The sequence below is a fragment of the Manacus candei genome, unplaced genomic scaffold, assembly GCF_025592945.1.
Source record: "Manacus candei isolate 608988 ecotype Guabito, Panama unplaced genomic scaffold, ASM2559294v1 h1tg000023l, whole genome shotgun sequence".
Taxonomy (NCBI): Eukaryota; Metazoa; Chordata; class Aves; order Passeriformes; family Pipridae; genus Manacus; species Manacus candei.
Genome location: NW_026138071.1, coordinates 11,878,908 through 11,905,780, shown reverse-complemented (window position 1 = coordinate 11,905,780; position 26,873 = coordinate 11,878,908). Strand labels below are relative to the sequence as shown.

General features: G+C 36.3%; 1 protein-coding gene across 1 annotated transcript in view; it reads right to left on the bottom strand.

Annotated features, from left to right (window-relative positions):
* The window catches only part of MYO3B (myosin IIIB), a 198,163-nt gene that overhangs the window by 70,935 nt on the left and 100,355 nt on the right, over window positions 1-26,873 (bottom strand). Inside the window, exons 25-29 of the mRNA XM_051787359.1 lie at window positions 24,976-25,064; window positions 23,318-23,447; window positions 9,498-9,577; window positions 5,273-5,350; window positions 3,239-3,444 (exon numbers count right to left, since the gene is read on the bottom strand). Coding sequence (XP_051643319.1) covers window positions 3,239-3,444; window positions 5,273-5,350; window positions 9,498-9,577; window positions 23,318-23,447; window positions 24,976-25,064 — 583 coding nt within the window. The remainder of the gene's footprint in view (window positions 1-3,238; window positions 3,445-5,272; window positions 5,351-9,497; window positions 9,578-23,317; window positions 23,448-24,975; window positions 25,065-26,873) is intronic.

Sequence of the window (26,873 nt, the reverse complement as noted above, 5' to 3'; positions counted from 1 at the left end):
GAGGTTATATGTTTTACAGGATTTTGCAATGTTTGACCAGTTTTTATTCCTACCTCCACTCAATGCAAAATGTGACTCATTAAGGTCGTTGAGGCTTTATATGGTCATGAGAAATGTAACACTGGTGGTTTAGAGACTGTGTATACTAGGTGTACTAATGGTGACTTTATGCAAATTTGCCCTGTGAGATTGAAAAAAGCAGAACCAGCCTCCCTGGGATCACTGTTACAGTAACAGCACTAGTAGTGCTATGAGTGTATGATCTGAGGAACATCATCCCACTACTGTGGAGCAGGTAATGCTTATAGGAAAAGTGTATCCTGCATTATAATGCAGTACCAAAAATTTTAATGCATAACATAAAAAGGCAGGGAAGAAAAAAGACAATCCTTAAATGAAACTTGTGCAATAATTCTCAACACATTGCTATGTGCTTATGAGGCACTTAATTCTTGAAATGCATCTAGCACCATTAGCCTACCAAGTCCCTTATCTTCCAAGCCATTGTCCAGTATATGCCACATTATATAAAAGGAGTATACAGTTGGAGGATATGTGGTGAGGACACACGTGTACATCACATCATGTGAAGCTCCAGGGGCCTGGGCACTCAGCAAGGAGCGTTCCATTCAGCGGGACCTTCAGCACAGGTCCCCAGGGGAAAGCACACCTCCCTTAGCTGATGTGCAGTGCACAGTCACCATGAGACCCCACACACCAGGCACACCTGGTGGCCTGATCTAGTTAATAATGTGTATCTGAAACCTGGGATTCCAGTCTGAAAAAGGGGCTATGTTGCTTCACAGCAAACATAAGACAGACCCATGATGTCATGGGGTGCAAGACGGGGCCAACAGAGACAAAGTGTCTAAGACTTGACAGGGATACAGTGTTTACAGGGGCTGCAGATTACATTTTCCTACTTTAAGTAAAAAGAATATGTATATTTATATACATAAAACAGATGGTTATATATTTGGCTGAAGAAACATTGTGTGAATGAGTTACAATTAAGCCCTTTCTTCACCATCTGTTTTTTAACCCAATAAACTGCATCCAGGTTTGCAATACTGAAATAATCTGTTCTACATGAAAACAGAAGACAGTAAAGACTAACATTAGACAGAGCTTTATCTTTTGTTTACCTCCCACCTGATAAACCCTGAATGGGTCTGTTCCCTGCCTTTGATTGTTTTGTCCTCATATTTCCTGCTAAGAGTTTACAAAACAGCATTATTGAACAGGCAGATAAGAAGCACACCTATTTGTTTAATAACATCAAGGGAGAAAAAGTGCTGGCTCATCCATTTTGTTGTTCAGTTGCTCAAAAGGATCAAAATACCAATTAACTTGCTGCCTTAGAAAATCTTTGATATCCTCACATTTACTGACATTTTGAAACTCTTCTTCATACTTGCCTAATGTCTTTTTGATTATGAACAAAGAAGTGCCAATCTGTTTAGCATTTGACCTGTTTTCTCAAACATTTTATGTATTCAACTACTTAGTTCCTAAAAACACTTGACTAGTCATGGCTGTAAGCTGAAGAAAAATGTTTCTTGTTCCATTTATAGCATTTTAAAGTATTGTTTGTTTTTATTTTCAAGAGCAAAACAGAATAGAATTCATTTAAAAATCAAGCATGAGATGAACAAAGGAGCAAGAACATCCCCTCTCCCGCCCCCGTTTATATTCTGAACTCAGGAAGTTTTCTGTGCTGTTGTGCAAATTGATAAATGTACCCCCCCCTTCCCTTTTCAAGTTGACTTTCCTGAAAGAATCACATCCAGTCGGACGAAAAACTTCAGGAGTAATTGACAAGATGTTAAACACAACTTGCCCTTCCTTATTTGTAGGAATGGAAAGCTAGAGTTAATGCTGCTTTTCTAGGTTGTACTCAAATTCAGCACACTTCTGAATGAAAAGGATCTGTTTATAAGAAGAGGCTTAATTTTGTCTCAATTTACACTAATCTCTGTGGAGTTAATCTCAGTTCACTTACGTGTAAATTGAATAAAAGTTAAGGTTAATAATTCTGCCTTCATCCTCTTCAGGATGTTGCAAAGATATGCCAATAATCAGAAAAATAAATCTCTTAAACATGCTTTAGAATGGTGTGACCATACTAAAATTAGTCATGCAACACAAAAAAGTTGGGGGAGATCATGTCTGAAAATAAAATCGGCTTGATAGACAAATAAACATATCAGTTATCCTTCCTGTGATATATCATCTGTAGTGTTTTCCTATTACATATTAATTTGGTGTACTAATATATTATAAATAAGAAAAAATTATTATTTTTTCAGAAATATTTGATTAAGCTTTGGTTTATCATCCAAGATCTCTCAATGCACTGACCGCAGATTTCCAAGCCCAAGTTACTGATTTACACACATAAATCTACTCCGTCTCTGGATTTTAGAAAGGCCTGTTTATGTCTCTTCTTTGTCATAATCAGCTCCTTCCCTCTAGCATCATATGAATTAATTGCTTTCAGTAGATTAATTAATTCTATATTGTCTGGATGAGCAACCTCCAGTTCAGGAAATATCAGAAAATGCTTCATTTAGCCATTCACTTCTTGTTCATTGCTTCTGATCATTGTTGAATTATCAATCCCACATGCTGGAAAACAGTAAATACTACGTGAAACCATATTTTAAATCTAGAGGAAACTATAATGATCATATAAACATACTGTAATTGTAAAGACAATAGCATTTCCTGAATTAATTTTATAACTTTTTGAGATTGAGAATATGTATTAAAACCAGCAATAGCAGCTATGACAAAGGTTCACGTGAACAGAGATCTGATTATAAGTCATGATATCTCCAAGACAAATGACTATGAGGGTGTAAAAGCTATCTAAAGCTTTTATATCAATTCATTCTTAAGCATGGGTACATTCTTCATATGATGGCTGAAGGTCACTGACCTTCCAAAATCCCAAAATTATCTGAGCAGGATGCATAATTTCTACTGGTTGCCTCTACTGAGGGAATCATGGGGACAGGTTTGCTACTGAATACTGGTGTTCACCATTGCTTTTACACTGGCTATTCTCCATTAGAGATCCCATAGCTCTTGTGGTCTTTACCTCTGATAGTCCCTGCTCTCATTAGAGATTCAGATCATACACGTACAAACCATGTTTGTAGAACTTTTTGTACTTAAATATAGAACATACCTTACAGAATGGAGTTCTAAAACAGCCCTATTATAGAAGTCTTACCTTTTTACAAACTCTTCAAAGAGGATGCGATGAGAATACCCTTTTTGACGTATTTTGACAGTTTCCAGAATTCCAGTGTATCGTAGCTGCAACAGAACTCTCTCGTGAGAAAACATCAGTGCTTCTCGATCATCATTAGGTTTAATGCACCGGATAAAGTGAGGCTGTCCAACAACCATTTTAGATAAAAGATCCATGAGGGAATACTAGTGAGAAGAATAAAAAAGATGCACACTTTTGACAGAGAACTGCAATGTAACTACTTAGGCAGAAGGTATATATTTGTAAATTCTATGTGATGCCTGATTATATTTTAATCTGTAATGTTAATCAGCATTGCCTTTTTATTCATTTTTAGGCTTGCGGCTGAAACTTGGAACCTATTAAAACTTTTCAGTTGTAAAAAAATAAAATTATTCTAATTCTTATTTCTTACTTATTACACTTTTCTCTTCATAGCTCCTTATACCACATTTCTGTAGTTGAAGGCCCATATTAAAAAAAAATAAAATTGAAAATTGTTCTAACTATAATTCTACTGTAGACACATTTGATTGGTCAAATATCCCCAACAGAAGAACAAGCTTTACTGTGAAAAAAAATCAATCACTGAAATTCACAGCAAACCATGGGGAAAGGGTTGCAAGAAGTCATCAGTTCAGTGCTCTGCCCACAGAAAACACTAGATGTATCTGTACATTTCAGGCACATCTCTGTTACACTCATTTTTCAGAATCATTAAGAATAAAAAATGCACAATTTCCCTAGAAAACTGCTGAAGTGCTACATTACCGTGACTATTCATAATGTTCTTAACATCTACCATAAATCTCCCCACTGAAACATAGGTCCATTACTTCTTTTCCTATCCACCCTGGACATGGAAAACAATTTATTCCATTGCAATTCACCCTAAAAAGAAAAAAGTTTGATCAGATCTTATATATCTGTTTTTCCAATGACTCTGACACTTCTGCTCCATACTCACCTCATTAACCAGCTGTATGATAAGTATTCATTACAACTATACCCAATCTCACATATCCATACGTGTCTTAAAATCATGTACAATTCCAAGTTTATTGTGGTCACCTTGGTGCAGGTGGCATGCATATAATGGTGTACTTTCACACTCACTCCCATATTCCACTTTTCTTTTTTTTGTAGTTCCTACACAGCTGACATTTGTGGGGTTCTGTGCAAGTCTGTGTGCTCTTGGATATTCCACGGTGGGGCAACATCTCAGCATACATCAGCTTACTCTATGCCCTTCCTTGCACTATTTTACAAGACAAATAGAACAGGTATTCCTATACAGCATGAAGCTTTGGCCCACCCTGGCTAGCACAGCAATGTGTACTTCCCTATTCTGCACGGTAGAAGCGCAGAAGGGCCAACTGCTCAAAACTTTTCCATTCTGCAGTGACTACAAGAAAAAAAAACCATTAACCAACAGTCTTGGACTGGCACTTGCTTGACTTCTAAGCTTCCAGTTCCAACATTCTCAATGCCTTTTCTTGCCTGTTTGATTTAAACTCATATACAGAATATACATTACCTCAGACAAGATTACTACTGATAAAATGACAATTCATATGATTTATAGCAACACTTCTAAAAGATGGACTGTTTTTACTTATTAGCACAAATGACAAATCTTAATCTTTAGAGGTATGTATGCCTAAGCTTGTGAAAAAATACAAGTCTTAAGTAATAACAGCTATTATATTTGCACAAAATCGGTGTTCTGTTTATAATGAGGTAATGAGGCCTGTTCTAGACCTGTAGCATTTTAGATGGAAATAGTCTAGGCTCTAGATTCTGTTATGATCAGACTCAGTGAAATTATAAAAATACAAGTATGAGAAAACAAAGAGAAAAGAAGTAAAAGAAAATTTATGAGTCTACAAAGGCCTCATAACAGAATAAAAAAATTGTCTTATTATTCTCTTTGATCTAACAATCCCACAAATATTTTAGATATATCTATTGTTCCTATCATCCAAATGCTTATTTTCAATCGAACTTTTGTACCCTAAAATAGGAAGCCATAGTTTGCCGCTTCATATTAGTTGTTTCCTCAGGATGCCGCATAACCTCCATTGTGTCAACCTGGAAGACAAAACTCTGGTGTTAGAACTGTTCCAGAAGCACTGCAGACCCACACCACCTTGCTCATGAAAGCTTGGTGCAGTTTTTGTTACAGTCATACCTTCAGGTGTGAGTATTTCAGAGTACTTTATCACAGATAGGAGGGCCAGCTTCTAACAGATGCAGGACACACACTGATTTCAGAGACATCTGTAAGCATTCTGAATTTTTTTTGATAGTGCAAGAGCACTCTAGATTTATGGTAGTATAACACTCAGGCAATGAAGCATTTGTCAAGGTGCAATACCAAAGGAACTGATTTCTAAAAAGCATTCCTCTTATTGCCACTAATGTGAACTTCAATAGGTCTCACATACAAGAAGAGTTATCACATTTGTAATGACCAGGAAGTAAATTGAGCTGCCTCACCTTGCTCATGTATGGAAAATATGTTGTTGGATAACAAGTGGCAAACAAAGTAGGTAATTTCAGAACATACAGGTCTGTTCTGTTCTACTGCTATGCTTACTATTAATTACTTTAAATTGCTGTTTTGATGCCAAGAATCTCAGCAATCTTATTCTGCTCAACTGCCATAGCTTCAAAATACCACTTTTTCAGCATTGCAGAAGTTACTTTTAGAGGGTATACATGGACAGTGAACATATTGTTCCTCGCATATTTTAGTTATATTGTTAGTACAGCTGTTCTTATCAAAATGAAACCAGAATTTATGAATGAGTATAACTATGGTTACCAATAACAAGCAGATTGTGTTGCTGTATTACAGCTCAACAAAATTAAAGAAAATTAACCAGCATCCTGTTTGCATGGAGCATTAACAACATTTTAGCATTCACTTGCTTTGTGGCAGTTTACCATCTGCTCTGACCAGGTGGCATTTGTATAAACCAGATAATGCTGTTGTCAGCACCTGTGCTACACTTCCTGGACTTTGCTCCATACGATCATTTCCAACACTCACTGACTTAAGAACACTCTTCTGAACACTAACAGTAATTGCTGAAAGATTACAGTTCTCAATAAAGTAACTGTGTCTCTTACCTTCAGGAGATATTTAGGAGACTGCATGCAAAATATAAAGGAAATGAAGCACTAAGTAGTAATAGATCAAAAAAACGGATTTTGTGTTGGGGAAGAAATCAAAAGCAAACTAGTGAGGACAAGATTCAGAATACAGATCGCGCAAATGAAGACAGATTTCAAAAGGGTGACCATAAAAATTTCAATATGTTTTTGTAATCTGTGATGTTCCAGCCCAGAGTAGTGTACATGCACTGGTACCCATCTCAAACTAACACATGAGAAGAAGAAGAAGAAAAAAAACCAAAAAGAGGCAGTTTGATTTCAGTTTGAAGGATGTTAACAGAACACTCTGTAATATATCCCAGAAAAAATGCTTTATCAGCCCAGATAACATCAAACATCTTAGGAGGTCACCTGACAAAGTAAATATCAATAACCTAATCAAAACAGCAGGCATGTGCATGGGGAAGGATATGGGAATGTTTCAAGATTATCTTAGCAAGACAACTGCTTTTTGAGAATTGATATCTAAATCTCTAGTAAAGGTCAGGTAGAAGACAAAAGCTATAACAGTGAACATCGACAGTAAGTTCAGAATAACTGGTAACATTTAATGTTAAAAGACACACAATCATAAATAATATCAAATCAAGAACTAAAGCAAATAGTTTGAGGACTGATTTGAGGCCAAAGGCCAATGAATTTGAGTTTCTACATAGGATTCTTCTCTGTCTAGAAGAGCACAGACTTGATGATATTGTTGTTGAAGGTTGAGCACTCACAACCTCTCAGTCATATCTGGAACATCTGCTGTCCAAAAAAGGATCAGCTTATGCTCTACCTTTTGGGCAATAGCACACTGTAAGCATGTCCTTTTCACAGCCGCTTATTTTCACCAAACCTGTAGAATTTTACCATCTCTGAGACTGCCACTATCAAACATGGTTTACTACAGGTTGCTGGGTTCAAAAGAGTTTTGGTTTGGTTTGGGTTTTTTTTTTGGGAGGGGGAAGGGAGGGAAAGCATAGAAAGACAGATGGTCAGAAACACTCAGAGAGGAAATTTAAAACACTTTTTCTCAGAAAATCAGGGTAAAAGCAGTATTGTTAGATTCCTTTTTCTATGAATGAAGTTGTGAATTCAGATCTCTGCAACATGTAAGGACTAGGATCAATTTCCAAATCTTTTCAACAAGAAACATTTGAAACATTCTGATAGACCCTGAAGGTAGAGAGATTTTCCCATAAAAATATTTAGAAGTTTTGTCTCTGGTTAATTTACAACATTTCTTGCCATTGCCATTGCCATGCCATTTTTATGGTAGGGTAATAATCACATGCACCACAGACAATAGGCTTTATCACAACTGGCTTGGTAAAAATGACAGAACATAATGAATGTCATGATATAATCTTGTATTTTAAATCACTAGCTACTCTTTTGAAACTAAAAAGAAGAATATTTCAACTATTAAGTCACATTTTTACATGACAGCTGTAGTGACTTACAATATAAATTTATAAGATTACAACTGAAATGGAAAACAGCCTGACCTACAAAAGCCAAACTTCAGTTTCATCACTAAAAAAACTGCTTCTAATAGTTTTGAAACAATATAAAAAGAATGATTTATGACATCATGTCACCTTATGAAGTTACTGGAAATTATTACTTTCACATATTGACCACACCTGCAGTTGGCATGGCATGAAATACTGTGAAACCAAAAAATATGTTAAGCAAAATACCTCTTAAATTCAATAATGAATGAACAAACTTTTCCAAACTTCCAAACAAAATTATTGCATTTTGACTTTTTAAGATAAAATTTAAAATAATAATTTTAAATAAGTTTCCCGAGGTTGTTTTAATAAGGTACTTTATGAAATTCTAATAATTATTTTTACAGCTAAGTATTTTAATTAATATTTTCTGAATAGTGTTGCCCGTATGCATGTCTTTTAGCTCGTTTTAAAAAGTTTGAAGGCTGAGTAAAACCCACTTAAACACTACTTAGTAACTGATTATGTTTATTAAAGCTCTAAAGGTGAACTGCTCTATTACATTCCCGCTGTATCAATAAAATGCATGCTTAGAAAGCCTTGTGCTGAATATAGCTGGATGTGGAAGACAATGTGTGTATAACACAAGAAAATTTGAAAGGCCATCCTTCAGCGTTGAAAGTGTTTATACCAGACAGGAAATAATAGTCTCAAATCCACATCTGTGTCTGCAGGTACAGTGAAGGATATAGATGTCTGGATGACATGAATCATTTTATTGACATTTGAGCGTGAGCTCCAAATACCAGGAGAGAATGAGAACAAATAGAAAACCCAGAACATAAAATTTTGTAACTTTTGAACAGTTGCTGTTACCACATTTGTTTTTAAAATTTATTACTGTTTGCTTTGAAGGAAAAAAAAAATCCCAACCCCAAACCTTAACTGAGCTAACTCTAACAGTACTACTTAGGAAATGGAGAGGGGGTGTACATGCTATCAGTTATCAGGCACAAGAGGTTTCCTCACAAGTTAAGTATACCCAGTTGGCATCCCACTAATTGCCATAAAAATATGCCATCTTTTTGCAGATATGCCACATAGTTTCATGGCAAAATTCAGCAGCTGTTAAATTTTACAGTTCTTTTTAAAGGACAGTGGTTTTGCTGAGTCATTCTTTTCTGTTTATCTATCAGTCACAAATGACCCCTGGATTTATACTTGCAAGTTGAATAAAAGAGAAAGATATAATTTTTATTTTGTTTTGCCTTTCCTACTGTTAAATACACTATTTTACCTAATAAAACCTCATTCTAGGTAAAAATTGCCATAGGAAAACCTTTACCCCACTGAAATAAAGAGGAATATTGATATTGAAGTAATTGAGATTCCACTCCAAAAGTTTAATGACTAGTAAATTGATTCTTCACTGGATTCTACAACAGGGTCATCCCTAAAACTGGAAACCATGCTCCTAGACAAGCTGCATGTTACTGATAGTAAGGCAAACTCTTATTTCTTAAGAACCTCCCTATATACATCAGCTACATCATTGTGTATATAGTCTCACTATAATATTTTATGAACAATTGCCTGTCTTCAAAGGGAACACTACTAACCTTGATACGCCCAGCACTGAGCTGAGGAGGCAAAGACCTAGATGCTGCTGTCACTCTGGCTCTTGCTTGTGCCAAATTACCTGTTCAAAAACAAAGAAATTCATACTGCAAAAACTATTCAAGAAGTTTAGCACGGAAAAAATTGTACGGTGTAAAATCAGTTTGTACAATAGTACTGAAAATAGCAGACACCACCAAACTTCTTCCACACCCCGCTCATTACCAGTTGTGCCTGCAGAGCATTCAGCATGGGCATGACAGAGTGCAGTGTTGATTTAGAAGGGAGAAAAAAGTCAGTGATAAGGTGGTATGTCACTGACCTTAGCTACTGAGCTGATGAAAACAACGACAGCACAAAGGCATACAGCTCAATCACTAGTAATCAATTTTACTGGGACTCCTTGAGAGATTCCAAAGAGCAAAAAGACTGCAGAAACAATCTTGTTTCTATGAAATCATGTGGATCCTCGAGTGTTTAGACAGTATCTTAAACTAACAAACTAATGAGAGAGATGAGAAAATGATAAGAAATGTATCAATTTTTGACCTTTTGACATATAATTTCCGACGTTATTATCCCTTGGGGTTTTTAAAGACTGACTCGATTTCTCAGGCAAAAATATTTTGTAGTGTCAACTGAAAGACCAGTGCCTTTTTTTAAAATGTACAGTATGACATGTCCTAAACTTTTTCTTCTGTACTTCTAGAAAGCCGAAGTCATCATAAAATAGCTTTTCAAAATAAAGGCTAGGAGAAGAGAGAGGAAGTGATACGGGACTGTGCATATGCAAGACATTCTGTATATTTCAAAGTTTTAGCAAGTCTAGCACAAGATGTCCAAATGTTTTCTCTGGCTATATCTTCAGAGGCTAAACTGTGATTAATAGCATTGAAAGAACTCTTTGAAGCAGGATTGGTGACATCAAAGCCCTAATCCATGGGTGGCAGGATTTTTATAATGAGTGGGAAGCATTTTAACACATTTCAAAGGATTTACAGCATGAATAAACAATAGGCCTCTGCAGATGTACCACACACCTTTCAGAACCAGAACACATAAATAAGTGTCTATTTTAATTTAAATGTAAATAAAGTGTTAACACTTCTTTCAGATGCTAAATGCCTTGTTTGCATCAACTCCAGTGTTTAGCTGTTTGCTTTACAGAAGGCCAGTAACTCTAAACAGTCTTCAGAATTTTGCTAAACTATATATTACACAACTTGTAAGGAGGCACGATGGGAAAAACAAAAACCAAGAACACTTAATCACTGGTAATAATTTCGTAAGAGAGCAGAGCAAACCCAGTGTCCACATGACACTGAAAGAAACTTTTGCTCTTACCATTCTCTGAACAAGAAAAATACCAATCCTCTGAAAACAATCTGGGGGTCAGCACTCAAACACAGCAGTGGTACTCTTCATTCATTTAAACATTCTGAATTCATTTGAAAAAGAATTTCTCTTTTAAGCTGCTGGCATTGGGATTGACACAATCCTGCAAAACTGGCACGTCATTTCCAGACCTAGCAGGGCATGTTACCTGACAGTGTAAATCACAGTGCAGAACACAGGGTCTGTCCACCATTTTGGAAACTGTATGTTAATGAGAACTGCAACTGCTTTGGAAATCTTGAATATCTACATACATACATGGTAAGTGTATCTCTAAGGTTAAAATTAGGACTTTAAAGAACAAGTAGTTGGTGAATTTATTTTTCTCTTAGTTGCAATTTTGACACTTTTGTATGTTGGAAATTACTCTTTTGTGTCTTTTTTGGTTAAAATAGACAGTCTGGAAGGGTTGTTTTTGGCTAGGCTTCAGATTAGCAAGTCTAAAGCTTGAAAGCCTTGCACTGAAGAACTGACAACACAACATGCAATAAAAGAGGGGAGTTGGGAGAAGAAATTACTTTGAATCAGATTGTTTAAAACTACTAAAATTTTGTTGAATTTTGTAACAACTTAAAAACTCTAATAACCAAATAAAAATTAGAATGACTCCATAGCCACTCAATGTTCACCACACTCACCACTGGTATTAGGTTTCTAGGGTTCATAATTCATAGTCCTGAGCTCTCCCTTAATTCCTCATGCAAAACTAAAATTGAATTTAGTATTTCCAATTTGGCAAACCAAGCAAATAATTAAACCTTTTTAATTATCAAAAATCTTTAATGACTTCACAAAGCAAAAAAACCCCAAAAGTGGTCAGTTCCCACTTAAAAAAAGAGAAGCTTTACATATTGTGCCTTTGTTCAATAGTTACTTCCTTCTAGGAATGGATTCTTATCAGTACTTAATTCATGTGTCAAGTGAATTCCTATGGAATTACTACTTGAACAACAGATTGAGTCAATGGATAAAATGTTAGCAGGATTTTCTTTTTTCAGCTCAAACACAAAATGATGCTTCAATAAAAGTTGCTGAATTACTTATCTCAAGTAGCTCATGCTCAGCAAAAATAACTACCTATCTTTAACATGTCTAATCCATTAAAACAAATGTGGTTTGAAAATTAGTCTACATAATAAGAAATGTTTCACCCAGTGTAGCATGGTGTTTATAGTCAGTAAACATTTGATACCTATCCCTGCATTCCATTTCCATTTACAAGGTAATTTATTACTTTACATACCAAAAATAATTAAATAACACTTTATGAAGAGCACTAATATTTGAAGAACAAATGTTTTCAGATAATAGCATAGCTAGTTTGAACTGCTGTGGGTTCCTTGAAAGGTTAAACCAGTTAAAGGTTAAAAGATTACACTGTGCCTTTCAGAAGTCTAACTTCACACCTATTAAATGGTCAACACTTTAGAGAAAATTCAAGTGACATCCCTGTAGACCAAAATACTACCTACATTAAATCCAAGTCCATAAAATGGACCAATTAAGTGATATAAAACCCTCTCAAAATTGTCTTAGGTTTTTGGGAGTTTTTTGAGGGAGGGGAGAGAAGCTAATGGTTAAAGTTAGGATTAATCTTTTAAACATGTATATGTTTAATTTTATTCACATGCATTTCATTTTCAGTTCAACAGGACTGCTCATCTGAAAAATTAAGGCTCCTACCTATGTGTCTGCTGGATCAGAGACTAAGGTCTCCGGGATTCATTTGTATCATGGAGGAGTCAGTCAGCTCCAACTCTTTTTTCCCCCTGTTCAATAAAGTTAGGAATGTCTTTAACTCTTTGAGAAGTTTCAGTCATTAACGTTTGTGAAATGCTCTGAGGGAAAGAGAAGCAGCAGCACAAAAATCTATGCACTCACTAGCTAAGCTCTCTGTGCCAATGCTCATCAAACCTCCTTTTCTCTTGAAGCTGTTTAGGAGATCTCACATCTCTGCAAACATATTCTTCACTGATGCCTCATTTCAGATAGGTGAGAACGACCATACTGTCAAAGCACTGCATCTCTTCTATTATGCAAAGCCAAGCAGGAGAAGTTTTGAAAGTACTTCAACTATTTACACAGCAAAGAAAGAAATGTTTTCTTTTTTTTTCAGGTTGGACTTAGGAAGTGCTCTCTAGATCTCAGAAAGGACTAGTCAGCATTCCTGGCTTCTCACTTGCATCCCTGGCAGTCACTCACTGTGTGATCTGGCCGTATTAATGATTTGTCCAGCTGTTGACTTCACATACTAATTAGGAAAAGTACACCCTCTGGATGGATGTTCTGATGTTACTTATGGTTTGTCAGTTCTTCATTTATTCTTAGGTGATGGGTTCTATAAGTAGTATCAAGCCAATATTAATAATATCAGCACTGTATTTATAACCTCATTTTGGTTATGTCTGCAATAGATCACTCCTCCCAAAGTAAGAACATGTCAGGTGAGAAATACATTAAGCTTTGATACAACGCTCAGTTTGTGAAGTGCAAATGACTTACAGAGAAAAAGCCTAATGACAATGTCACCTTACTGTACACGCTGTACCAGGGATATTACCATTATGTAGAGGGCAAGTACAAGCTCTTTCCTTATCCTCATATATTTTATTAATTTCTTTCATGCTTCTGGTTCAGATAAAGAGGGGTTACTTGAAACACCATGTAGATACAGTATAATATGGTCAGAAATGCTACAATGCATTCATATTTCATTGACACTACTTCTAATCACAGCTAAGCACTTGAACTCCAGAAGAGGTACAGAGCCAGACAATGTCTTTGACATAACACAGATTCTTCTCTGTCTTTCCTTTCAGTACATTTTATCTAGCTGAAGGAAGTCGACTGCTTATCTCCATAATGCATTTTCATCTTCTGCTACTGTAAGACTAAGCTTTTAGCTCGACTACAAATGAATACATGTACTTTTTTTATTGGGTACTAATTTGAATCTGGTCACTGACTATCAAAACTATTCTTTTGAGTCACTGAAGTCATTTAAGCTAATCTTGTGCAATAAAAAGCTAAGAATCCAATTTTCTCATATACTACACATCTTACATAAGAATATATTTATAAAAGTACTGTCTGTAGAGCACAACTATCAATACAGACAGACCTCAACTGCTGCTTATTCTGAAATGAAATACTTTCTATTCAGAATAAACAAAATAAAAATAAGAAATAGTATTTCCAAAATCACATCCATACTACCAAATGGAATCTAATAACCATGAAAGCTTAATAGTGAGGCACACCTGGGAATAACCTAATTATGAATATTTGCTTCAGGAGCAAAAAATATGCACTTTTTGGCCCAGATTGAAATGAAAATGCATGCCACAGTGAACTGAGGAATTCTGATACTGATTCCCAATTAGACTAAAGATTTCTTTAGTCTTTTTAGCATGAAATAGACACAGATCATATTTACAGATACTTAAAAGCTTTACATTGCTAGACCGGGAATGGTGAACTCAGTGTAAATTCAGTGCTGTTATGCTTTACACTGTGCATGTTACAGACACTTCAGTGGTCACTCCAGCACTAGGAAGGCACACACTGGCAAACACACAGCATGATGCCTACAGCAACAAATAAAACTTTGCTTGTAAGCATCACTGCTGCTATGTTAAAATATTCTTTTAACACATTGGGTTAGTAGACCTCTACTAGAATGCAAGGGAGGGAAGACACTGACAGAAGCTGAGATGAAATGAAGGTAAAACTGCCTACTATACTGCAATATATGTAAATATATGATGTAAGAAAGATCTTAACTTTTATCCTTATCTAGTAAAGAAGAACAAATTATGGTACTAATTAAACTAGTTAGCGGTAGTGCCCAAGATATTTTTATAACACAACCTTGAGTACTAATTGCTACTTTAAGCAACATGCCCAATTTTCAAGTTAAATTCAATCAAACACGTGCAGTCATTTACTCAACTAGGAGTGTGTTCACTGAAATGCAGATGTTTCCTGAAGTATCATGGGCACAATATGTAAGCACAAGATACACAAGCAAATTTTATGTGATTCTCATAGTACTATGACATGAGACAGCAGGAAAAGCACATTTGGTATAGCCTGATCACATGACCACAGGACAGACAGGTTCTCAAGCACAGGACAAGGGAGGATCATGCGGTTCTGGAAAACAGAGTGGCAGAAGGGAAGTGGTTTGCTGGGCAAACCTTTTATCTCGCCACAGCCAGGTGGGCATAGGTTTAGCACCTCTGTCCAAACACAGGACTACTGATAGGATTGGCACATTAAGTACAGCTGAGCGCTAGGTATCTGAAGCTGCATCTAGACAAAAATTAAATACATCAAAACAGTTTGGAAAAAGCAAAGATCTAGTATAATGAATGCTGCAGTTTTCTACTGCTTGATGTCCAGCACTTTCTTTAGTCAGGTCTGTAGCCTGACTAGTTGGAGACCTGACTAACTGGCTGGCTTAAGACTGACTGACAGGCTGACCACAGCTGCTGCATTACAGAACAAACTGGTTTGGCTTTTTATGATTTATACATTGTCAGAAGACATGGGCCATTTCCTTCAGATTCCTTAGCAATTTCCATCCACATCTTTTGCAGTGTACAATTTGAAGCTGTTGTATGTAAGCAGCTCAGGACAACAAACCCTGAGTTTCCTGGGGAACAGCAGGCAGTACAGAAAGCTGTGGTTTGTGTCACCAGTACAGTACCTCACCATCAACTCGAGGGATTCTGCTGCTCCAGCAGATTGCCCTGGTACCTGTACCACATCTGGAACTAAGATTAGAACAAAATGACAGAGGTGAATTTTCTGTGAACACTTCATTGTTGAGGAATTCTCCATTAATTTTAAGCACTAGTCAAAATAACCTTTTTATATTTGCATCTATTCAGGACAGACAAGTTTATTTCTTCTTCCAGAGGTATGTGGAAGAATACTTCTAAAAAGATATACAGGTTGAAAATATGGTTACCTTACATTCTCGTTCAGCTCTAGTCTCCCTCATTGTTTTATGTAATTGATATCCTTTCTCCTGCATGTTATAGAAGTTCTTTTTTAACCAAAATCATATATGCTTTATTCAAAAAAGTAAAGGTTTGATTCTGAAGAACATGCTAGTTGTTTCATTGTTATATCTATGCCTCCTCACCAACATGAACCAACAGTGAGCATCTTGTTTCTGACGATCTCAGGACCATCTTCAAACATTAATTAATCTTCATAGTATTCAGTTTAACTTGAGACCAAAGTAAGTTTCTACCAGAACAGTGAATAACAAGAAACCCAGGAGAAGTAAAGAACTGTGATTTCCAGCCCAGAGTTTTTATTTCCAGAGTATGTCCCCTCTATACACAATGTTTAAAAATTTTATGGTATATTTTCTATCACTCAGGACCTGCTGCTGAAGCTGTTCCATACATACACACTCTGGTCAAAATCCTTCTAAAGCCTGTGAAGATTCCCAATGAATTCCATGGCAAAAAATCAGGTATAAAGATTTCACTGAAAGCACATGGAATAAAATCATGGAACATTTTCTCTGACTTCACTATGACTATCAGTCCTCCCAGTCATCAAGACCCTAAGGCTAGACAGGTGGTGGTGTCAAAACCAGGTTTTGAAACTTCAAGACAAGAACTGTCTTTTAAAAGTCTTAATTTAAGATGAAACAAGATTACAGAACTTTGTGGAAGTTCCAGGCCTTCCCATTTTTGAAATCTAGGCATTAATGATGTTGACTATTAATTAAATCAAGTCTCAAAGGTTTCTCAACTGAATATTTGCTCCTCTCAATCTCAGCACTTCCATATATTATCAGAGTTAGCAGAAAACCAGTTACTTCTGTGGTAATTCAAAACACTATTTATATTTGTATCTCCCCTCTTAATGAGACAAATACCCAGTCATACAAATACCCACAGATGCATTTTGTGTCTTTGTCGCACACTGTGACCTGCTATCCTGGCAGCTCAATTAACCACTCCTACATCAAGCCAAGTCATGTTGGAATAAGTAAGACGAAGTCAAATAATAATAGATAATGCTGGTTTAGTAAAGTACTGACCTCTACAGCTTGTTGTAGGGTGAAGGAATAAAGAAAAAGGATAAAAGTACAAAATCATAGTAAGAGCACACAAAATATTCTGAAGTGAATACATAAAATCTAGCACAGATTCGGAGGTTTATTTTCCACCCACTACATTAATCTTTTAGAGACATTAATCACTAATTCAATTATTTTGAAAGAGTGGGAAATGTAAGCACATTCTTTGTAAAGGACACACCAAAAAACATTATGGATATTCAAATGAGCACGAATATCTGAATATTCAACAAATTTATCTGCGTACAAACTCACTAGCAATTTAAAAATAATTGCTCTTCTAGGATTTGATCTTGAGAGCTACTGAATGCTTCCAATGACATACTGAGCATCTTTGACACAGTTTGACCTTACAGTACACAGTGCCTGTAGAAACTGTCAAGTAAACTACTCATTAAAATAACTGAATAATATTCTCTGAATATTTCTCTATTTAAATTCTGTATATGGTGCACAGTGAGATCCCACAGTCTACTAGATAATATTAAAAACAGTAACATCTTTTGTGTGATATATCTTTTGTTTCCTCAATCAACAGATTTTGAATTTATTTGGTATACAATGCATTGTTATGATTATTATTCCCTACTGTGAAATCATAGTCATTATAGGATTGAGAAGTTAGGCCAGAAACGTGAAAATTGGAAAAGAGAGAGGTAAAGAAAAAATATTCTCAATATTTGATCTAGAGAGGATGGTCTATTATCATATCAGTAAGATCTATTCTTAAACCTGCCCACTTGTACTTTTATTAGGATTCAATTTGCAAGCACTTGGAGACAAAAAAATTTATGTCCTTTGCCCATTTTCAGTACAATACAGTCTGTGAAGTCTCAGATTAAAAACAGCAGACTTCTGTTTAGGCAATGCCCTTTACCAATCATAAACGGGGTAAATCTAACTTGACCCTTCTCAGCTGTTGTGCAATTCCAGAGATTCACTGACACTATTTATAGGGAGTTATTGTCAACAGTAAATAACTGTTATGTTTTATATAAAGCTTTAGCAGGATTGAGACCTTAACTTTGATCTAACTGATCGTTCTGTTTCTAGATGAGTTTCATTTTTAGGGTTATTTCAGAGCATGTTTTGGATCCTACTGCTAGTAAGTCTTGTGAGTATCCGTGCTGCATTTGTCCTATGCCACAAAACCTTAGGATATGAAGAAAAAGAAACACTGAATGGTAAAATGCTCAAAAAACTAAAAAAGTAATGCATCACTCTACCTCTCAAACTCAGTTAAGCTATGTTTAATTTAGTTTACTGATGTCCCACATCTGCAACCCAGTAAAGTTCACGATTGTTACGCTGCACAGCTGTGGTTTAAAGCTTCTCTTTGCACACAAACACTGGCAGCAATGCAAAAGCTATTTTTATGTTTTTAACACACAGACCCGTTAGAAGTACAAAAGCCACCATGTTCTGAGTTAAATATATAGCTTCCATTAACTTGACCCAAATTCTTACAAAATATAAATTCTGATTCATCTTTAGGTAGAGATATTAAAATTGCAATAGCTTTGTTTACCAATTCATTTGTCTTAGAGTGCCTTATCTCTTCTCTTAGAGGTAAAAACACTAACACAAAAGTACCATTATAAAAAGATTTTATTGTAGGATAAATTAGTAAAATTAAGATGTATTTGAGTCTTTTGCTCTATTGTGATGTGTGGAATTAAGAAAAAAAAATCCACTAAGCCCAATGGAAACATGATTTATCTCAGTGCATAAGAATGACACATACCAAACTAAGAGACCTGCCATTTACTGCTAGAGGAAGGATATATGCTCAAAAGGAATGCACAGTGACAAAACAGGACAGCTCAAACCATGTTTCCACTAAAAACAGTGGCAAAGCACCTATAATTTTGACTGGCCAAGATTTCACTCTATGCCCAGTAGTATCTGTTCATGGGACTGAACTGCAAAAAAATTAATTCCCTTTGGTTTCTGACTCCTCGTGAGGAATGACTCGCTGTCACAGTTACAGACAAGTTAATACTGAGATAGTACTCTTGTCACCAAGAAATGGTGAAAAACAGTTCTTTAAAGTGATTTTGCAAAAGGCCCAAGTTCTTGTGTTCTTTGGTGTGCACACAGCAAGGCAGAAACATTTTTTTCACATTCTCTCTCAGCACATGGTCTGTTAATTGTTTTGGTTTGGTTTTTATATGAGACATACACTGTTTATAATTACTTTTCATCTGAGGGCTGTAAGCAGGGCTGGAGACTCAAAGGCACAAAGAACACATTAAAAATCAATATTGAGGAGGGGAAATGACCTTTAGACAGGCTATTTATAATTAATTTGTTTCTGGGGAAAAAAGTGTATTTTGGACAAAAATATTACCTTGTTAAAACATCACTAACCTAACCCTACAGTGATGGTTGTGAAAACTTTCATCCCAGTTCTCTTTGACAGGATATGCTTGAATATCTAGGCACCACAAACACTGAGTGTTCATTAGCCGTGATATATTGATACTCTATTACTCTCGATGTGTGAGCAATGCCCAGCGCTACCAAAATTATGAGACGCTATGTTGCTACAGTGGTAGTGGTACTCAGCTCTGTGTTTCTTCTATGCAACCAAATCCAGTCCCTACTGATCCTCAGAGTAAGGCCAGGGATTTTTTTCCAGCATCTCTACTCTTTTGGCAAGAAAGCTGGAGGATTTCCCCTCCCCTCCCTGCAGAACGCAATTCTCTCTGTTCTCTCCAGCAAGGATCTAAGGCAGAGCAGAGCAGAGCAGAGTATTTCTAAAGGTCTGTGAGTCATAGGAAGGGCAAAAGTCTGCAGAGACTGTGCTTCAAGAGCAGAGAATCTTGTTGTGCTGCGGTTTTCTCAGAAGATGAAGCCCCTGCAGTCTCAAAATGCCCCAGTGGTGCTTTGCCCAAGCAGTCCTAAAGTACCATCTCTTACAGGTGATGCTGCAAAAATCCTTGAATATCAGGACAGTGAGTCAAGTGGTGTGACTCCTCACTGGTATCACTGAATGTACCAAGACTGTCCTTAATTTTTTCAGTTAAAGTTTCTTCTCTTCTCTTACAAGGGAACTCTATTTTCTAGATCATGTGATTCCTTTTCTCTGTGATGCTTTAGCAGCAATAGTTATAAACTAAACCCAGAAACAATTGGGAATGCATTCTATCTGAATGGGAATATGCATATTCAACTAGAGTAGTGGCAGCACAAGAAGCTGTGTCTGTAAAAAAACCCTGACAGACACGGAAGCAATTGGGAGAACTGTTAGGTTAAATCAGAATACGTTCATTCAGTTTTGAGGTTAAAGGTCCCTAGAATGTGCAGATTTGAAAACACGACAAATGTGACTAAGTTTTCACTGAAAGATGACAAAAAAAGCTGTACAGACTACAGAATTAGTGCCATAATGTTCAAGTTCCAGTGTCTCATCAGTAATTGCATACTCTCTTAACCATAAATTATTATTACAAATGTATATTTAATGTCCTGCTGTTAATGTCTGGCCCTTTAAACTGCACAGTCCGCTACTGTGAAATGGAAACATTTGTTAAGAGGGGATAAGTATATTTGATAAATTACAGGGATTAACACGATCCTAAATTAGTAGAAGAATTTAGCTTTTTTAATATTTATTTTCTTGATGCTGCTCAGTTTTTGACAGTAGAAGACATGACAGTTATATAAATATACTTCAAACAGAGGATCATCTCAGGGCAGGAAAGGCATCTTTTTGTTCTTTTTGGTATTTAAGCACTACATTTTCAGACATTGTCAGCCCAACGTTACTAGCTTCACATTCCCTCTCGCTTCTGGGATACCACCACCTAGTGGCTGCCGGATGTATCGGAGATCGCTGCTCGGCAAAACCCACCTACGCTGCACATTCCAGAGATAGTTGCAAGCAGATGTGAGAATGTGCTGTCACTCACCTTCAAACAAAACACCAGAAATACTGGCAGAAGGCCCATTTCAAGTGAGGGTTACCCGGAAAGACGCAATATGGCTTCCCTGTAAATTATTAACTTTTGCATCAGTCAGTAATTGACAAAAAGCTGGAGAAAATTGTACCAAGATTATGAATCTCAATCTGCATTTTATCTAGTTTGCTTTAGGAGTGAAGCCCATGTTGAGTGCAGGAAAGAGGGCTAAGAGACAAGGACAGAGTACGATGGGACACATACACAGTCACTATTCTTTTGTTTACAAAAGCCTCTTTGTGGAAAGTTAAGAGAATAGCATTATCTTTCTTTCCTGAGCAGAGATGAAGCAGCATTGCCAGCAATACCTTCTGTTCTCAGCCAAACCTTTCATTTATCTTGCAAGCTGCCAAAACTAAACCTGGCAACAATCTGATTTTAGAACACACAGGCCCCAACACAGGATGTGAGTGCCAATTATATCAGACAGCTGGAAAAAAAGAGCAAAATTACACAAGTTTTTAAAAAATAAAAATGACTTAAGGGCTTTAAGCTATTCTTATAACATCATGCACAGGAGCATATGCACGATAATTTTGTTAATGGGATGTCCTGTACCAACTTGACAAATGCAGACAACACTCAACTTGCTGTGTGCTCTTCACAGAAAGGTAAATGGTCTATAACAGGAGAGAGCAAGCACGCAATTCACGTAAATAGGACACAAGGAAGGAATGTAAGAGACCTAAAACCATAGTGGAAATACACCAACATCATAACTACACACTACTGCAATAAAAAGTATCTTCTTACTGAACCTTTTATGCATCTTGGGCAAAATACTCAAGTTGAATGCTGCTGCTACCGAAAATACTTGCAAAAGGCCAGAGGAAGATGAGTTTGCATGAAGACATCAATATTCTCATTTAAAAATAGCAATAAAATAAAAAGTATAATAATTACAATAATTGAGACTGATAGCTGGGACAAAGCACCTAATCTGTTCTGGTTTGACAATAGCTCCAAGGTCTAAAATGGCTAGTAAAGAGGGGTGTGGAGGCACATTTGACCAGATGTGAGCTTTCTTTCTAGCTTTGCTGATCAGAATCTCTTTTATCAGTTTAACACAGATTCAAACATCAGAAGTAGACACAAAGATTCTTTGTTCCCCACTTGGGCACAAACCAATTCTTCTCCATCTTAAGCTACATCCCCCTCCATCTAAACTTGCCATAGACGAAAGGAAAAGTAGATTTCTCATTCGATCCTCACCTCTCAGGGACCTCTAAAAGTGTAATTTGAAGGGGGGTAGTCCACAGCCTTCCAATTACAGGAAAAGAAAGGAGACACTGTAACAGGAATCTATCCTCTCTGGTATATAAACACATATTTTGCTATAAATTTTACATATGCAAAGAAAGCTCCAACATAAATTTTTCTCCAGATGTTCTTTTTCTACATAGAAATCTCAAGAGGTTAAATGCATCACCAAAGTCTACAACTTGGCTACAAACAGTTCAGAAATCCAAGACAGAGAGCTGCTGCACAGGCACAGAATTGCATCTACAGGTCATGTACAATAAGCCTACACAGCACTATCTAACGCATGTACCACGAACTTCCACCTAGAAATACAACCTTATTTGTATATATCAGATTACAGTAATTTTGCAGTCTAATACAATCCACTGTATTTAGATTATTCCTTAGTATTACATCTTTTTCTTACCCGTTATGAAAAAGATACTTAAAGAGCATAGAAATTATTGAGAGAAGTGTTAATTTGTTGGCTTGTTTGTATTGATACTGCAGAATTACCATTTGTATATGTTACTGTCATTCTGGCATCTATCTATGGAGTAACCAAATTTCATCTTCCTGTTTTATTCAGCTATAGATCTGGCACTTTCATGTAAGTCAAAGTCAACAAGCTTTAAATCAACGGAATTAATTCTAGCATGTTAGTATGTGGTTTTTATAATTTGTAAGAAACTATGTATTGCATCAATGCTTCTAAACAGATGAATATTACCTCCAAAACACCTTGATCTACATCTCATGATTTATGAACTGTAAGACACGGTACACAAGAATCTATCAGCTGAGTACTGATCTTAGTAAAGGACTAAGAACTAGAAACTCCTGTATTTTCATCCTGCTCTGAGAATGAGCTCTTGCCCTACATGTCAGATAATCCCTCCTTCTCCAGAGTCAGGGAAGAATCTTGCTGCATGGGTGTTTTAGAAAAATTCATGTCACATATTAAAAAAACCCACGTATCATCATGTTTTAGATATGTGACTTTAGGAGCAGAGCTGAAAAAGAGTAATTTTAAAAAATTGTCCAGCAACAATTAAGAGTTTTAGAGTAGTAGGTAGCTGAAGAGGTTACAATGTTAGCAAAGCTGTGCAGAAAATACCTGTCTTTGTTAATGGGCTAGAGAACAGCTGCTGAAGAAGTTTGTTCTCTGAAGTTCGCAACACCACCACTATGTCGGCAGGAAGAGTGTCTCTGTTCTTCTCAAGGAATGCACTGGCATCATACAATACCTAGTGTGGGGAACAGAATCAGAAGATTTGCCAAAAAGGGTTACCCAAAAACTACTATGTTCCTTAAAATGTGAACAATCAGGACGACCAAGTAGACCAGTTATCTTGTATCCAACAGGCCAATGAATTGCCTATGAAGGACTTAAAGGTGTACTACAGCAGTGTCTTCAGAACATAAACTGGCTGTATACAGTACCTATATTCATAGCATGTCATGGCACATTCAACTGGATTAAATGGCTTAAATCCTGCTGTACTATGCTTTGTCAGGACAAACTATTTTATGCACATTGCAATATAACAGAGATAATTAAGTTGATCATTTATATGTGAAGTAAGAAATGGTTCTCAGGTGGTTATTGTCTATTTGCTGTCTGCAACAAATCTGTAATCTCTAAGTAGACCTGCTGGAGGAAAAGGAGTAAGTTGGACATCTAGGTACATTAAAACAGGCTTCTTGCTGCAATGAAAATCATATTAGGAAAACAAAACATTACTCTATTTCAATTATTTTAACTGTTTTAATTAGAAATTAATGCTTGGCTACTTGTACTAATATAATCAATATGAATACATATATAATATATATAATATAATCAATAGAATCAGTTAATTTTGCCTTTTTTTTAAATTGCAATAGTTTCTTAGACCTGTTTTATTATCACTAGCAATATTCCTCTCTAGCCCAATTCCCCTGGAGTCCATTAGTTTACACAGAAACTGAATGTTGCCCTTGCAATAGAATACTGACCAGTAGTGTTTTTATTACTTGGCCATTTGGGTACAAAGAACTAACAAAACCTGTGTGAATTTTGGCAGTTACTCTTACCAAGACAGAAAGCTGGACAGAATTTACTAGAATATATCTTAAAATTGTGCAGTCTTAAAATGAGCTAAAGATGAGATTTCGTTGACTACTACATAAAACATGGCCATTTCAATTTTGTTTATAAATAAATATTTGGGCCTGAAATCACAAGCAAAGCTCATGTTATGGTGAAAACTGGAACATTATTCCCCACATAAAACAACATGTGAATGTGAACAAAAGAACTTAGGTGTTACAGAGTACAAGGAAACATCTGTACTAGCAAGTCCCAGTCTTTCCAATGCTCTCTATCAGATTTTAAGTTCTATTACAGATACTGGTTTACATTGCTTTTCATCTATATACTTAGATACACTCTCACACAGAACTACTGTGGCATTCACATGATGTTAACAAGCACGTAGCCTGTTCTGGCTCCAGAGAGTTGCTCCTTTGAAGTGACTGTAATAACGGTGTTTCTGGTGCCAGAGTTCTTGCAGAAAAAAGATGGTTACTGTCTACACAATTTGTGCAAGAGCCCTAAGGATAGGTTATAAAATGGACATGAAAATTTTATTATATATTCTATGTTTGCATAAACTTTATCATATTTTCTATTAAAATGAAGAAAAAACCCACCATAAAGCAGAAACTCTGGATGAAAAGAAACAATGACCATACCACCACTATTTGAACTAAATAAAAATCACATGACCTTACCTTTCCAGCATAATGCTGAATACCAAATGACAGCTCTACTCCTTTTGGTCTCCAAAAGTATTTGCATCGTAAGTTATCTTCAAATTTATCTAGAGATTGAGAAGAGACATTGATTTAAGTGACAGAGTGATTAACTATAATCTTCATCCTAATTAGTTTGCTAAGTTGCTTCTCAAGAAGTCAGAGCTGCTATAAACACATATATTATCAGATTGCTCAGAAATATTTGTGTGCCAGCTTCTCTACACTTTTTCCAAGCTGTCATTTCTGAATGGAACAGCTCATTCTAAACCAGCCCAGTAAAGCTGTCTTTCAAACACCACTGTGGATGGTTTTGTGCATGGAAAACTATTAAATAAGAAGGGCTAATGAGAAGATGTGACAATTTCTCATATTTTGATATGAATTTGCTTATGCATATAGAGGGGTTGGGGTGAGTTTATTTTAGTTATGTACATTCAAAACTGTGCATATATCACGCTTGTTTAAATGTATCTTCCCTATCTTTCCCTCTGCATTCAATTAGCTTTGTTCATCATGTTTTAAGGATATGTTAATGTCTTCAGTCTGGAACTGTGTCTCATTTACCTTTGCACTTTTACAGAAAAAGAGGAGGCTTCTATACAAAAGCTCTTCTAAAGAGACTTTCTGTTTCCTGGGCCTACCTCTAAAGAACTGACAGAAAAGGAAACTCCAACTTCTGAGAAAAATGTCTTTTATGCCCTGTGATATTTTGTATGCTCTTTAATATTTCGTAATGAAGTTAGTGTTGTCTGTCCAACACTGAAAGCCCAGGTAGCAACTTGTGTCAGGTTTTTCTTTCTATTAACACTGAATCAAGCTTGTATTTAAAGCAAAAATAACTAAGTTTGGAATTTCAGGGGGCTGGAACAGAGCAGCAGAATTAATGACTGTCTGGCACACCTGGAGAGGGTAAAATATCTCTCTCACTTTGCTGTCTCCTTGAGGGATCCTGCTGTTCTGTGTACAGATCAGCAGTAAAGCTGATCAGCACTGGACCAAGGAAGGTTCCTCTGACAGTAGAAGTTCAGTATTCAGTATTAACTGATTTATGTGACCCACAGGGAAGCAGACTACTTTAGTATACAAAGGAGGAGTGGAATGAAACCATAGTACTTGTTCAATCTGTGACTTGAATTCCAGTAAGCTCAGCCTAGCAGAAGTAAAAAATCTACTATATGTATTGTGCAATTTAATAGGCAGCTGTTATTTTCCTCTGACTAACAGCTTGAGTCTCTGCTGCACATTCCACTGAAGGAAATATCACAGGGAAAAGGTCAGCTCTAGCAAATAAAAGCAAGACAACATTTTAAACATAGCACGCGCTGCATGGTTTAAGGTTGGCACCAAAATTTGTTAAAATGTATATAAAATATGTATGAAGGCAGGGAAATATTCAGCCAGATGGCACACCAGAAATAACACACATTTCCTATTTATGATGAGATAATCTGGAATGAAGCAGTATTTTCTAATTGGATGAACATGGGTCTAGCAGCCTGGGAGCTCTAAATTTTACTTTCAACACTAATGCTGCTCACAGGGTGGTCCTAGATACAAGATTCTACTCTGTCTCAGCCACCTCTTCAGTAAATGGGGATAAATACTGCTTGATACACCTCACATACAAGGACAAGACACAGGTTATTTCCTTGTAACACTGGAAAGACAAATAAGCTCTTGACACATGATATTTAAGATAACTTTTCCAATATGAAAACGATAGAAAACAAGTAAGCAGAGAAAATTATGAAGCACAGTGAAAAATGAACTTCAGAATATCAACTAAAATGGCACAGCCTCATCAGGACAACTAGGCTAGTAAAACTTGAACAACAATGACATTCTGCCCTCTTACAATACATTTGTCTTTTCAC